We start from the raw sequence: 14210 nt of genomic DNA, 5'->3' as shown, positions 1-14210 counted from the left end.
GGCATACACATCACCGAGGATCTCACGTGTTCTGTACATACCGGCTCTGTGGTGAAAAAAGCACAACAGCGCCTCTTTCACCTCAGACGGTTGAAGAAGTTTGGTACATCCCCAAATCCTAACGACTTTCTACAGGGGCACAATTGAGAGCATCCTGACTTGCTGCATCACTGCCTGGTATGAGAACTGTACTCCTCTCAATCACAGGACTCTGCAGAGAGTGGTGCAGACAGCCCAGTGCATCTGCAGATGCTGACTTCCCACTATTCAGGACATTTACAGAGACAAGTGCGTAAAAAGGGCCCAAAGGATCATTGGGGAACTGAGTCACCACAGCCACAAACTGTTCTAGCTGCTACCATCTGGGAAATGGTACTGCAGCATAAAAGCCAGGACCAACAGGCTCCAGGACAGCTTCTTCCACCAGGCCATCAGACTGATTAATTCACGCTGATCCAATTGTATTTCTACGCTATACTGACAGTCCTGTTGTACATACTATTTATTACAAGTTACTATAAATTGCACATCGCACATTCAGATGGAGACGTAACATAAAGATTTTTACTCCTCATGCATGTGAAGGATGCAAGAAATAAAGTCAATTCAATTCCTTGCACGAACTGCTAGCTTCAGGTCCTTCCACAACATTTCTATCGGATTAAAGTCAGGACTTTGACTTGGCCATTCCAAAACATGAATTTTCTTCTTTTTAAAGCATTCAAGTTGTTGATTTACTCTTGCATTTTGGATCATTGACTTGTTGCATTATCCAACTGTTATTAAGCTTCAGGTGACGGACTGCTACCCTGACATTCTCCTGTAAAATATCTAGATACAGTTTTGAATTCCTTGTTCCCTCAACGATTGCAAGCTGTCCAGGCCCAGAGGCAGCAAAGCAGCCCCAAACCATGCTTCACAGTTGGATGAGGTTTTGGTGTTGATATGCAGTGTCCTTTTCCTTCCAAACACAGCAACATGCATTTCTGCCAAAAAGTTAAACTTTGTCTCACCTGTGCATTGAATATTGTCTCAGAAACATTGTAGGACATCGTTGCACGTCTCAAGTTTTCAAAAGACCAGGTGGCCTTTTGCAAACTCCAGACGTGCAGCAATGGTTTTTTTTGGAAGAGCAGTGGTTTCCTCTGTGGAAATGAACACCATTCTTGTTCAGTGTTTTTCTTATAGTGGACACATGAACAGAGACTTTAGCAAGTTCTAGAGATTTCTGCAGGTCTTTTGCTGTTACCCTTGGGTTCTTCTTCACCTCTTTCAGCATAGCGCATTGTGCTCTTGGTGTGATCTTTGCAGGATGCCCACTACTAGGGAGAGTAGCAACAGTACTGAGTTTCCTCCATTTGTAGTCAACTTCTCTTACTGTGGACTGATGAATACTAAGGTCTTCAGAAATGCTTTTGTAGTCTTTTCCAGCTTCCTGCATCTCTACAATTCTTCTTCTAAGGTCCTCCGACAGTTGTTTTGATTAAGGCATAGTGCACATAAACAGATCTTTCTTGAGAAGAGCAGGCTCTAACCTGACTTTGTGTGTCTTTTAATAGGGCATGACCCCTCTACAACCCACACTTCCAATCTCATGTCATTGATTGGAGCATCTGATTCCAAAAATCTTCTGCAGAAGGCATTACCCCAGAGGTTCACATACTTTTTCCATCAAATACATACAATATTGGATCATTTTTCCCAATAAATAAATGAACAAGTATAATGTTTTTGTGTTATTTATTAATTGGGTTCTCTTTCTCTAGTTTTAGGATTTACATGAAGATCTAATCACATTTTAGGTTATATTTATGCAGAAATAGAGAAAATTATACAAAGTTCACAAGTTTTCTAGCACCACTGTACATCGTTAATGTCTTAAAAAGCTCAATGAATTGAAATGAGTAGTCTCTCACTCTCTCTCATTTGGCTATATGCAACAGATAAAACTTTATGGATAGCAAAGTAAAATTGTAAATACGAAAAACCAAAAATAAAAGTGGAAAATTCTGGAAATACCCAGAGCAGGCAGCATCTGTGGAATGAGGTCTTCCAGTAGCACTCACATCGACAGTGCTGAAGTGCTTTGGGAGGTTGGTTATGGCTAGAATCAGCAAGGACCTGGATCCACTGCAACTTGCCTATCACCTCAATAGGACTACAGAAGATGTGATCTCGTCACACAGCCTTGGATCACCTGGCCAACACTAATACTTACGTCAGGGCTGTTTATTGACTACAGCTCAGTGTTTAATACAATTATTTCTACAGTTCTGATCAAAAAGCTCCAAAACCTAGGCCTTTGTATCTCCCTCTGGAACTGGAACCTCTACTTCCGAACCAGAAGACCACAATCTATGTGGATCGCAAATAACATCTCCACTTCGCTGACAATCAACATTGGTGGAACTTACGCGTGTGTGTTTAGCCCATTGCTCTACTCCCATGACTGTGTGGCTAGGCACACCTCAAATGCCATCTACAGATTTACTGATGACATAACTATTGCTGGCAAAATTTCAGATGGTAACGAGAAGCTGTACAGGAGTGAGATTTATCAGCTAGTTGAGTGGTGTCGCAGCAACAATCTTGCACTCAACGCCAGTAAGACCAAAGAAGTGTTTTTGGACTTCAGAAAGGGTAAGACGAGGGAACACACACCAGTCCTCAGAGGGAGCAGAAGCAGAAGGAGTGAGCAATTTCCTGATTGTCAACATCACTGAGGATCTATCCTAGGCCCAATATATCAATACAGTTACAAAGAAGGCACAGCAGCAGCTATATTTTATTAGGAGTTTGAGGAGATTTGTATGTCAACAAAGACACTCGCAAATTTCTGCAGATGCTCCATGGAGAGCATTCTAACTGGCTGCATCACCATCTGGTATGGGGGTGGGGTGCTGCGGCACAGGATCAAAAGAAGAGCTGCGGGAAGTTGTGAACTCTGTCAGTCCCCCATCGGCACCAGCCTCTGTAATATCCAGAATATCTTCAAGGAGCAATGCCTCAAGAAGGCGGCATTCATCATTAAGGGCCCTCATCACCCAGGACATGCCCTCCTCATCGTTACCATCAGGGACGTGGTACAGGATTCTGAAGGCACACACTCAGTGATGCAGGAGCATATGCAAGTGATATCAAACCCTGATTCTGAATCAACATTACATGTCAAAGACCAGGGCTAGAGCTGCTGTCACTGGGATGGCTAAGAATATCGCAGAGACGTCTCCTTCATTTTATGGGAAAAAAAATCATTGTATTTCAGTCAGAGGGGTGAATCTATGGAACAGTTGTAGTGAGAATTTAAAAACATGCACCACACTTAACAAGTTTAAAAAATTATTTAAAAATAATTTAATGAACAAATATAAAATTCATGATTTAAAATGAATGGGAGTAATGTAAACAAATGATACTTGTAATTGGATTTTGTGTTAAAAGATTATGAATTTTTTTTGTTTTGATGTGATGATTGATGCCAAATATGTTGTTGTATAAGTAAGAGGGGTAGGCATAATAAGCTGTAGCTTCAGCCTACACCCTTTCGGTCTGTTTTAAAGAATATCTATGTTTTTTTGTTGTAATTTTGTCTTATGAAATCATTCTTGAAAATTATGCTTTTTGTTATGTTTGTACTGATCGAAATAAAAATTTCATTCATTCATTCATAGATCACAACCAAAATAAAATTATTTACACAACAAAAAGACTCTGCTTGGGGACAGTGGTGATATTCTCGTGAAATGGGGGGTGGGGTGTTCCTCAATTCCATGAATTTAACCATGATAACCCAGAAATAGGTCATGGATATTTGCCACTCAAACAGCTGAGGTACTAGAGTGGGTAAGTACCCCAGCGATGTGGGATATTACAGCTATGAATTTGACATTGATAAAGCGACTGTGGCTCCATCTGATGCTCTTGAATTTGCAAATTTCCATAACAGTTTAACTTTATCTTGACTTTATCTTCTTGGCTTCTTTAATTTGTGTTAGAATACAATCTAGCACCTCTTTAAAGCAAGTCTGAGTGGGGTGGGATTTGGCTGACACTTAGAATGGGTAGGATGCCTTATAAGGTTGGAAATGCTTCATATCTGCTGGAATTCAGAAGAGTGAAGGAGGACGATTTAAGTATGCAAGGTGTCAAGGTCTTGACTGGGTTGATATGGAGAGGATGAATCCTTTGATAGGATAATCTGTAGGTGACATAAATTAATCTACAGCAGCCACAGGTGACATTGATTCAAACAGCATCACCCAAACCCACAACCTCCATCACCAAGGAGATGAACAGATGGCACATGGGAACACCTCTACCTGCACGATTCCCTCTAAGTCACACACCATTCTGATGTGGAAATATATCACAGTTCATTCAACATCACTGGGTCTTCACCACAAAGTCTGCAGTTCAAACAGATTATTTTACCACCCACTTTCCCAAGGATAATTTCAGTTGGGCAATAAATGCTGGCCATACAGATGTCAATATCCTGCAAAAGGAATACATGGAAAAAAATTAAAAAGCGGTTTACTACTCTCAGGAACATCTCTCTGCCGTACTATATCTAAGGCAAAATCTGTGTCAAAAAAGGAAAAACAGTATATATGAATGCACTGCACATATGGAGACCATTTAGCCTATGCACCAAACTGCAGCATGTCTGGCCTACCTCCCATGCTTGGCATTTAAGATTAATGCTACATTCCTTTTCTAGAGTCCAGTTTCTTGAGAACTGAACTTCTGCTTCTCTCCACCTTCATACAGCCTGAGATTTGACATCTTCGTTCTTTCACTTTATTCTATTTTACTCCTCTTCAAAGACTTCCTTTAGGTTAAATTCATTCCATTTTTGAAGCTTCTAAAATCCTAAAGTTTGTCTGATGACCTTAATATATGGGGTGCTTATTTTACACAATCCAAATGTGTTGTATTGACTATAATTTGCTTGTCACTAATAGAATGCAATATAATGACAATCTTTTTTTAAAGAACTAATGCTCAGCTCAAACTCCCTTTGCAAAATCTAAATCTGGTGTTTCCCCTTATTTGTTACCCAAATGAAAAATTACTTTCGAGGTATTTCAGCTCCTCCAGCATTCTGTGTGTATTACTTTGAAAAATTACTTCATTTGCTCAGCCTCCCTTTGAAGGTTGCTTTCCATCTATTCCATGGTGTCATTTATCCCAGAGCTTCGGATTTAAAAAAAACTATTCAATAAGACTAGTCAATGTTGCTGAGAAATCCTCTGTCTCTGGGGGACTTTTGACTCCCATCACATCATCCCTGTCAACTGTAGATTCTATTTTCGTGTCACTTTGCATGCAATTTCATTCCATTGAAATGTCGTAAAATGAAACTAAGATTAATAATAACAGGTAAATAAAATTGAACCAAAAATGAATTGAAAACTTTTCACTTAAATTAATGGTAAAATTTAGATGGCTTCCAACTGAAAATGAAGAGCAGATTGGAATACAGACACATAAATTACTGGTCTCAGATGAAGAGATGGCTCAAAATAATTAATCACTGATTCATCTGCTATTCATTACCAGTAGTTCCCCTTCAGACTGCTGACCTTCACAGTTTTTCTTTAAATTTCACATTGATTAATTCACTCCAACTGTTCCAGCATGCCTTTCACTCACAGGCGCAGCACTTTTGGGTAATAAATCATCCTGAGGCTTATTTGGAGTGAAGCGCTTGTTAGGTTTTTGATCTCTTTATGTTTTACGAGTTCTAGCCACTCATTCTTTAGTTCTGCTTTAAAAAATTTGGAATTTTCTGTGCACGCAATCAAAGCACACACACACACAGTCACAAACTAATGGCTATTCATCAACCGGTTTCAATTTTCCATTGCTTCCGATACTGGAAACTGCAGATACAAAACATAACAGAAATAAACTTCTTTCTATGCCAATCTGCAAAATCCAAATATATTATTCTTCACCTTAGGCATGTTAACTTTTTGGATTAACAAGCCACAACTATTTTCTCAATGATTAAAACAATATTTAAACATCACACCATATCACAAACCTATCTGTCCTTTTGAATGATTTAAAAGTATCTGATTAAATCTGGAACGAGTTTACCTTCTTTCAAGGATAAAGGCACAGTTTGTATTCATGTGGCTGCTTGACTGGTGCTGGAGTGAGATCAGTTCACAATACCTTTCAGTGATCTGGCAATCTTCAGCACACTAACATCTGGCATTCATTTAAAAAAGGAACCAGAGGGGGTAACATGGTGGTTGAAGGGAAGAAAGAGGAAAGCATAAAACTGAGTAAACAGAAAAATCCCCGCTTACAGAGACTACTTTATATCCACATCTTGGATTCATTTTAACAATAGTGAGTGTTTGATAAAACTGAAATGGGGCTTTGAAGGCTCCATTATTAAAATCATAGTTTTGATTTTGGAAGTCTTCAACTTGCACTTACTTATTTGAACTTTTTTTTCATTATCAATTCTAACAGGTTATGATAACGCCTTTCTAAAAACACTTCCATTTTATCCCAGTGCATTACAAGAAAGTGGTTTCAGCACTGTATTGGGGAGATACACCACAGTGGTGAAAGAAAAGCTATGTAACCTAATAACTTTCACCAGCACTGGACTTAACTCTTAACTCCACCATCATACAGTCTGAGATTTGCTACCTCAGTACTTTCACTTTATTCTATTTTACTCCTATTCAAGGACATCCTTTAAGTTAATCCATTCCATATGAAGCTTCTGCCAACCTAAAGTTTGCCTAATGACCTTAATACATGGAGTGTTTATTTTACACAATCTAATAAACTCACAAAGTTTGCATTGATGTTTCCCACTTGAGAACAGGTATCTGATTTTTCATACCAGTGCTTGAACGGACTGCAAAACCTTACACCGCTCAAGACTTAAAACGTTAATTTGGTTGCTAAGAATGGCTCCTTTAGAGAAAGCAAACGAAGTACAACTTTGAGGGTTGACAACTTATAGGAAAGAAGAGCTGCCAGGAGTAACATGTTCAATATTTTCACACCACAAAAATGTTGCATATGGTCAACCTTAAATCCAGAGCCGAAATCAACATTTGATATCAATTGCCAAATTCATTCTGCAGTTCTTATTAAATGTTTAGTTTACCCTTACTCAAAGTAAGGTAGACCTAGTTTTTGTCTGATCAGCTTTGTTTCAGTAGAGAATTCCATAAGACACAGAAGCAGAATTAGACCATTTGACCCATTGAAGCTATTCTGCCCTTCCTACTAACCTTCTCAACCCCATTCTCCTGCCTTCTCCCCATAACTTTTGACACGCTTACTAATCCTTAACATTAACACCAATGCTTGCATCTACAGGATGATTTGCCCAAGCTTCCACAACTCTAACGAAGGCCACAAAGTTCATTAACTAAGTGCTAACAAAACAGTAGGCACGCGACCTGCAAGTCCTCTCCAATTTGCACGCCATCCTAACTTGGAAATAACTCACCGCTCCTTCACATTTACTGGGTCTTGTTAGCAAAATTCACGATGTATCACGTGATGTGGTCTGCAGTGGTTCGGAGAGGTGGACTGGCCACTGACACCCTGAAGGGAACTCAGGGACTTGGCAGTAAGTGCCAGCCATGACCGTATCCGCAGATCCCCACAAATGAATAAAAGAATTAGCTGATCAGCTAACATCTTCTGATTAATGTGTGAGATTTCTAATTTTTAGACTGTTCGGACTTCCCAGCAAACTCTCCATTATCAGGGCGGCGGTCCCATTACTGATAAACTGAGGGTGTGTGGCGCAGGATCACCTTCCACTCCTATGTTTAAATTTTTGGGTTGGGGTAGTGCATGGGTTGGAATGGAAGGAGGGTTTGACCCACAGAATTACGCAGTTGGTTTTATGAACATACTAGTTAGCATGCCATGGCATTTGGGAGGAGGCAATTGTTTGGGGGATTTTACCTTGGAAAAAAGGTTAGCTTGGGAGAAGGTATCCCGCTCTGTGGGGTCTTATGTAAGCAATGGGGTGTCTAGGACTGAGAAAAGGGGTCTGTTCAATGTGACCGAGTGACTGTGAGGGATGAGTTTGCCAGAGTAGGCTAAATTACAGTGATAGTTGTCACCTGAGATACCCTTGTTTTTGTACAGTTGGCATTGATAATTCATTACTCAACATGGTAAACTGGTTGTAAGTGTGTTGGTTACCAGGGTGAGCTAACTGGGCAAAGTGCTGGTGAATTATGTAGCACAGCAGTTAGCACAATGCTATTACAGCTGAAGACACAATGCTATTACAGCTGAAGACATCAGAGTTCAGAGTTCAATCCTAGCATCCTTTGTAAGGAGTTTGTATGTCCTCCCTGTAGAATGCATGGGCTTCCTCCCATACCCCAAAGACATATCTATTAAGAGGTTAATTGGTCATTGTATATTGTCTCATGATTAGGATAGGGTTAAATCAGTTGCTGGCAACATGGCTTGAAGGGATGGAAAGGCCTATTTTGCACCGTATCTCTAAATAAAAATAAAATAAATAATTAGGAGCTTATCAATCTTTGTCTTAGGTATACCCAATGACATGGGACTTGGGAGTTCTCGTGCAGGATACCCTTAAGGTTAACTTCCAGGTTGAGTTGGTGGTGAAGAAGGCAAATGCAACATTGGCATTCATTTCTAGAGGAATAGAGTATAGGAGCAGGGACATGATGTTGAGGCTCTATAAGGCACTGGTAAGACCTCACTTGGAATACTGTGTGCAGTTTTGGGCTCCTTATTTAAGAAAGGATGTGCTGACGTTGGAGAGGGTTCAGAGAAGATTCACTAGAATGATTCCAGGAATGAGAAGGTTAACATATGTTTGACCACTCTTGGACTGTACTCCTTGGAGTTTAGAAGAATGAGGGGGACCTCATAGAAACATTTCGAATGTTGAAAGGCATGGACAGAGTGGATGTGGCAAAGTTGTTTCCCATGGTGGGGGAGCCTAGTATGAGAGGACGTGACTTGAAGATTGCAAGGCGCCCATTCAGAACAGAGATGCGAAAAAAAAATTTTAGCCAGAGGGTGGTGAATCTGTGGAATTTGTTGCCACGGGCGGCAGTGGAGGCCGGGTCATTGGGTGTATTTAAGACAGAGATTGATAGGTATCTGAGTAGTCAGGGCATCAAAGGTTATGGTGAGAAGGCGGGAGAATGGGACGAAAGGGGAGATTGGACCAGTTCATGATGAAATGGCAGAACAGACTTGATGGGCCGAATGGCCAATTTCTGCTCCTTTGTCTTACGGTCTCTTATGGACTTGGCCTCCACAGCCATCTGATTCACCACCCTCTGGCTAAACAAATTCCTCATCATCAATGTTCTAAAAGGAACATTCTTATAAGATCATAAGATATAGGAGCAGAATTAGGCCAATTGGCCCATCGAATCTGTTCCGCCATTTCATCATGGCTGATCCATTTTCCCTCTCAGCCCCAATTTATTCAGAGGCTGTCCCCTCTGGTCCTAGACTCTCCACATCCAATCTATCTAGGCCCTTCAATCTTGGATTGGTTTCAATGAAGTCCCACCCTCATTCTTCTAAACATCAGCAAGCACAGGTCCAGAGCCATCAAATGTTCCTCATGCATTATCCCTTTCATTCCCAGAATCATTTCATGAACTTTCTCCGGACCCTCTCCAATGCCAGCACCTCCTTTCTTAAAGTAGAATGCAGGGTCCAAAACTGCTCACAATACTCCGAGTGCAGTGTGGCCAATGCCCTATAAAGGCTCAACATTACATCCTTGCTTTTATATCCAAGTCATCTTGAAATGAATACTAAGTGCATTTGCCTTCCTTACTACCAACTCAAGCTACCAGTTAATCTTTAGGGAATCCTGCCCAAGGACTCCCAAGACCCTTTGATTTCTGAATTTTCTCCCTGTTTACCTTCTACCAAAGTGCATGACCATACACTTCCCTACACTGTATTCCATCTGCCAGTTCATTGTCCACTCTCTTAATCTATCCAAGTCCTTCTGAAGACTCCCTTCTTCCTCAACACTACCTGCACCTCCACCTATCTTTGTATTATCCTCAAACTTGTCATCAATTCCATCATTCAAATCATTGACATATAGCGTGAAAAAAAGTGGTCCCCAAACTGTCTGCTGCATCAGCCAAACAGAAATTCCCTCAGTGGTGCTCTTCTGTTTATTCATTTTTCAGCTAATTTATTATTGTTTTTTCACAATCATAAATGTTCAATATATCTGGACTAAATTACAGTGGATTTATCCACGTTTCCATGACAGAATTCTATTTAAGATTAGGTTCACACCTAGAATTTATTATCAGATAAATCTTTTGCACTGATGAATACAAAAGTGGGTACAATTTTGTATCTTCTACACTAGTCTTGATGCATGATGTTGACCCAAAATGTTGACAATTCCTTTTCTCTCACGGATGCTGCCTTCCTCCAGCAGATTGTTTGCTACTTCATTTTCCCGCAGACCTTTGTATCTCCGAGGTTCCGGAGATCTGACCCCAAGCTTCAGAACTGCAAGGAATTGGGTAAGTGATTCTATAATCACTGAAGATGTTCTATAGGTCAGTTGTGGAGAGCGCCCTCTTCTTTGTGGTGGCGTGTTGGGGAGGAAGCATTAAGAAGAGGGACGCCTCACGTCTTAATAAGCTGGTAAGGAAGGCGGGCTCTGTCGTGGGCAAAGTACTGGAGAGTTTAACATCGGTAGCTGAGCGAAGGGCGCTGAGTAGGCTACAGTCAATTATGGAAAACTCTGAAGATCCTCTACATAGCACCATCCAGAGACAGAGAAGCAGTTTCAGCGACAGGTTACTATCGATGCAATGCTCCTCAGACAGGATGAAGAGGTCAATACTCCCCAATGCCATTAGGCTTTACAATTCAACCGCCAGGACTTAAGAACTTTTTAAAAGCTATTATTAATGCTTTTTGAGATAGTGATTTAGATGCGTATCATATTTTTTACTGAGTTAAGTATTGTATGTTATTAGTTTTGCTACAACAAGTGTATGGGACATTGGAAAAAAGTTGAATTTCCCCATGGGGATGAATAAAGTATCTACCTATCTATCTATCTATCTATCATACCTTAGAGGATGCATAATAAATAACACGTTGATGTTGCTTTCATTTCAGAGTCCAGGTTTGGGACTTTATGGATACAAGCACCTTCCTACTCACTGTAAGCATTTTGTAAAATTTGGAACATTTGTTCTGGTTTTGGTAGGAATGCTAACTGAGAATAACTACAATATTTCATAAAAGAGAGAGAAAAAAGATTTGGACAGGGCCAAATCAGAAGTTTTACATATGCATCTGCATTGCACGATGTGAGGATTTACCATGTGGATAGTCAGAGGCTTTTTCCCAGGGCTGAAATGGCTAACACGAGGGGACACAGTTTTATGGTGCTTGGAAGTAGGTACAAAGGAGATGTCAGGGGTAAGTTTTTTTTTACGCAGAGAATGATGAATGTGAGGAATGTGTTGCCGGTGACGGTGGTGGAGGCAGATACGATAGGGTCTTTTAAGGGGCTCCTGGATAAGTACATGGAGCGTAGGAAAATAGAGAACTGTGGGTAACCCGAGGTAATTTCTAAAGTAAGTACCTGTTCAGCAAAGCATTGTGGGCCGAAGAGTCTGTATTGTGCTGTAAGTTTTCTATGTTTCTATATCATGTCTTTTGACAATTTTCTCCCAGCTGTAGGGATTAGTGAACTGCAGCCGACAAGGGATATCAAGGCTCAGTTTAGGAAAAGGGGAGGCATATGTCAGGTATATGCTGCTGGGATCAAGCATAGCCTTTGGGGAGTACAAAGGATGTAGAACTACACTTAAGAAGGAAATCAGGAGGGCAAAAAGGGGGTGTGAGATATCCTTATCTACTAAGGTAAAGAAGAATCCTAAAAGATTTAACAAATATATGAAAAGAAAAAAATGTAATTCGAGGGAGAACAGGTTCCCCTTAGGGAACAGTGTGGTCATCTACGTGGAGAGCCGAGGCAAATGGTCATGGTATTAAACTAGTACATCTTATCTGTACTTACTATGGAGAAGGTCACAAAGCTAGGGAATTCAGGAAAGAGAATAGTGATGTCCTGAAATATATTAATGTTACAAGTGAGATGTTTGCAGTACTGAGGCAGATAAAAGTGAATATATCCCTAGGCCCTGACCAAGCGTGTCCCAGGACATCAAGGGTAAGAAAGGAAGTAATTGCCAGGCCCTGACAGAGATTTTTGTACTCTCCTTAGCCATGGGTGAGGTACAGATAGAAAGAGGCTGATATTGGATCTTTCACTAAGAAGGGATGCAAAGCCAAAAGCGGGGGGGGGGACTTCAAGTTTGAGAAACTAACATCACTGATGAGTAAGTTACTGGAGAAGGTTTTGCCAGAATTTCTATATTTTGAAATTCAAGGACTGATTAAAGATAACCAGCATTGCTTTACGTGTGGGAAATTGAAACTCAAATTTTTTGAAAAGGTAACCATGAGGATTGATGAAGGCAGAGCTCAAACTTTGTGAAAGATCTTTTGAAAATACACGTAGATAATAATACCTTAATGAATTTTTGAAAGGCTTTTCACAAGGCTGTTAGTCTGGTCTGGGGTTCTTAGGTCACATGAGATCAAAGTTCAAAGAAAATTTATTATCAAAGTACATACTTATACAACCTTATGGTAGGATTTTCCATTCAAGGGCATTGGGTCAAGGCCAAGGTGCACTAGCCAATTTGGATACAAAATTCACCTGGTGGAAGGAGTCATGGCTATTAGTGAAGGGTTGTTTAATCAAACTGGAAGCCTGTGATATGCTACCAGGATTTGTTGTGGGTCCCCATTATTTGTCAGATTTGGATGAGAATGTAGAAGGTATGATTGCAGGCGGCGCCAAAATTGGTGGTGGAGTGAACAATGAAGTAGATTGTCTAAGCTTACGACAGCATTTTGATCAACTGGGGTACTGGATGAAGGAATGACAGATGGAATTTAACTGGAGAAGGGCGAAGTGAAGCATTTTGGGAAGTCAAACCAAGGCAGCACATATACAGTAAATAACAAGGCCCTGGTGAGTGTTGTCGGTCAGAGAGAACACTTCAAGTGCATAGATCCAATAGTAATGAAAACAATCTGAAGTGGCAAAACCGATCTGAACGCCTTGCCAAGTCCTCACCTGGTTTTGGACCAATGATATCCACGTCTGAAAGAGCAGATCCAGTCTGGCTTTGTGATACTTCCTGGTGGTTTTCACCGCAATAAAAATGTCACTGAGTTGCATTTTATGCTTGCCGAGCCCCGTGTAAATACTGTGCCAGGGGGCATCCCACAACACTGCACCTTCCTCCTCCGACGTAGGACCAGCCTGATCTCTCTGAGGTGGTCTCTTCACGGGCCCTTTCTCTTTAACGTGAGTCCGATGAGATCTGCCCGCTTTTGCATATCGGTGCCAGCTGGGTCCCCTCTCCGCTGCAGTGTTAGAGTGACTCCTGAACCCCCCAGGTAAGGCTCTAGCTCGCTTCTCCTCCTGGAAGATGCTTCTATCCTGGCTTGCATTGCCAAACCTTTCAGCGGACTGTCCGAAGTTGGAGACCTGCAAATCCTGGCGTCCCCACTGCTGGAGCCCCACCAGAAGTAGAAGTGAAGTGCAAAGAGTCAAGCAGAGCAGGAAACAGAGTTTACTGTTTGCCGAACCGCGTAAACGCATCCTCTGTGCTCAGCCTGAGCCCCCGGGGGCGAAGGATCTGCACTGTGGCAGGTCCAGAACTGGTCCCATGTCTGATCGGATCGTTGACTGTCTACCACCGCTCTTCAACTATCTGCTGTCACACCTCCCACTCACACTGAGATCAGCTCGTTGGCAGTAGTGTTTATTTCCAATTCGGTAGATCAACAAGCCGCCAGCGAACAAGAGTACACCAGGTCCAAGTGGGATCAGCTCTTCCTTATCGCCACCTAACGCGGAGGACTTAACTACTTCCAAGTCTCTTTTACACAGCAACGCGCACAAAATACTGGAGAAACTCAGCAAGTTAGGGAGCGTCTGTGGAGTGGGGGTAAACAGTCAACATTTCGGGCCGAGCCAACTTTTAAACATTCCTCTCCATAGATGCTGCCTGACTTGCTGAGTTCCTCCAGCATTGTGTGTGTGAGTGTGTGTTGCTCAAGATTTCCAGCATCAGCAGAATCAT

At 41.3% G+C, this 14210-nt stretch overlaps 1 protein-coding gene across 1 annotated transcript in view; it reads right to left on the bottom strand.

The window, feature by feature from the left end:
• The window catches only part of LOC140714658 (beta-1,3-N-acetylglucosaminyltransferase radical fringe-like), a 42782-nt gene extending 28860 nt beyond the window's left edge, over positions 1 to 13922 (bottom strand). The window contains exon 1 of the mRNA XM_073026089.1: positions 13196 to 13922. Within this exon, the coding sequence (XP_072882190.1) occupies positions 13196 to 13726 (531 nt within the window). The 5' untranslated portion in view covers positions 13727 to 13922. The remainder of the gene's footprint in view (positions 1 to 13195) is intronic.
• Between the last annotated feature and the right edge of the window lie 288 nt (positions 13923 to 14210).

Source organism: Hemitrygon akajei, chromosome 22 (assembly GCF_048418815.1).
Source record: "Hemitrygon akajei chromosome 22, sHemAka1.3, whole genome shotgun sequence".
Taxonomy (NCBI): Eukaryota; Metazoa; Chordata; class Chondrichthyes; order Myliobatiformes; family Dasyatidae; genus Hemitrygon; species Hemitrygon akajei.
This window is presented reverse-complemented; position numbering and strand designations above follow the sequence as displayed.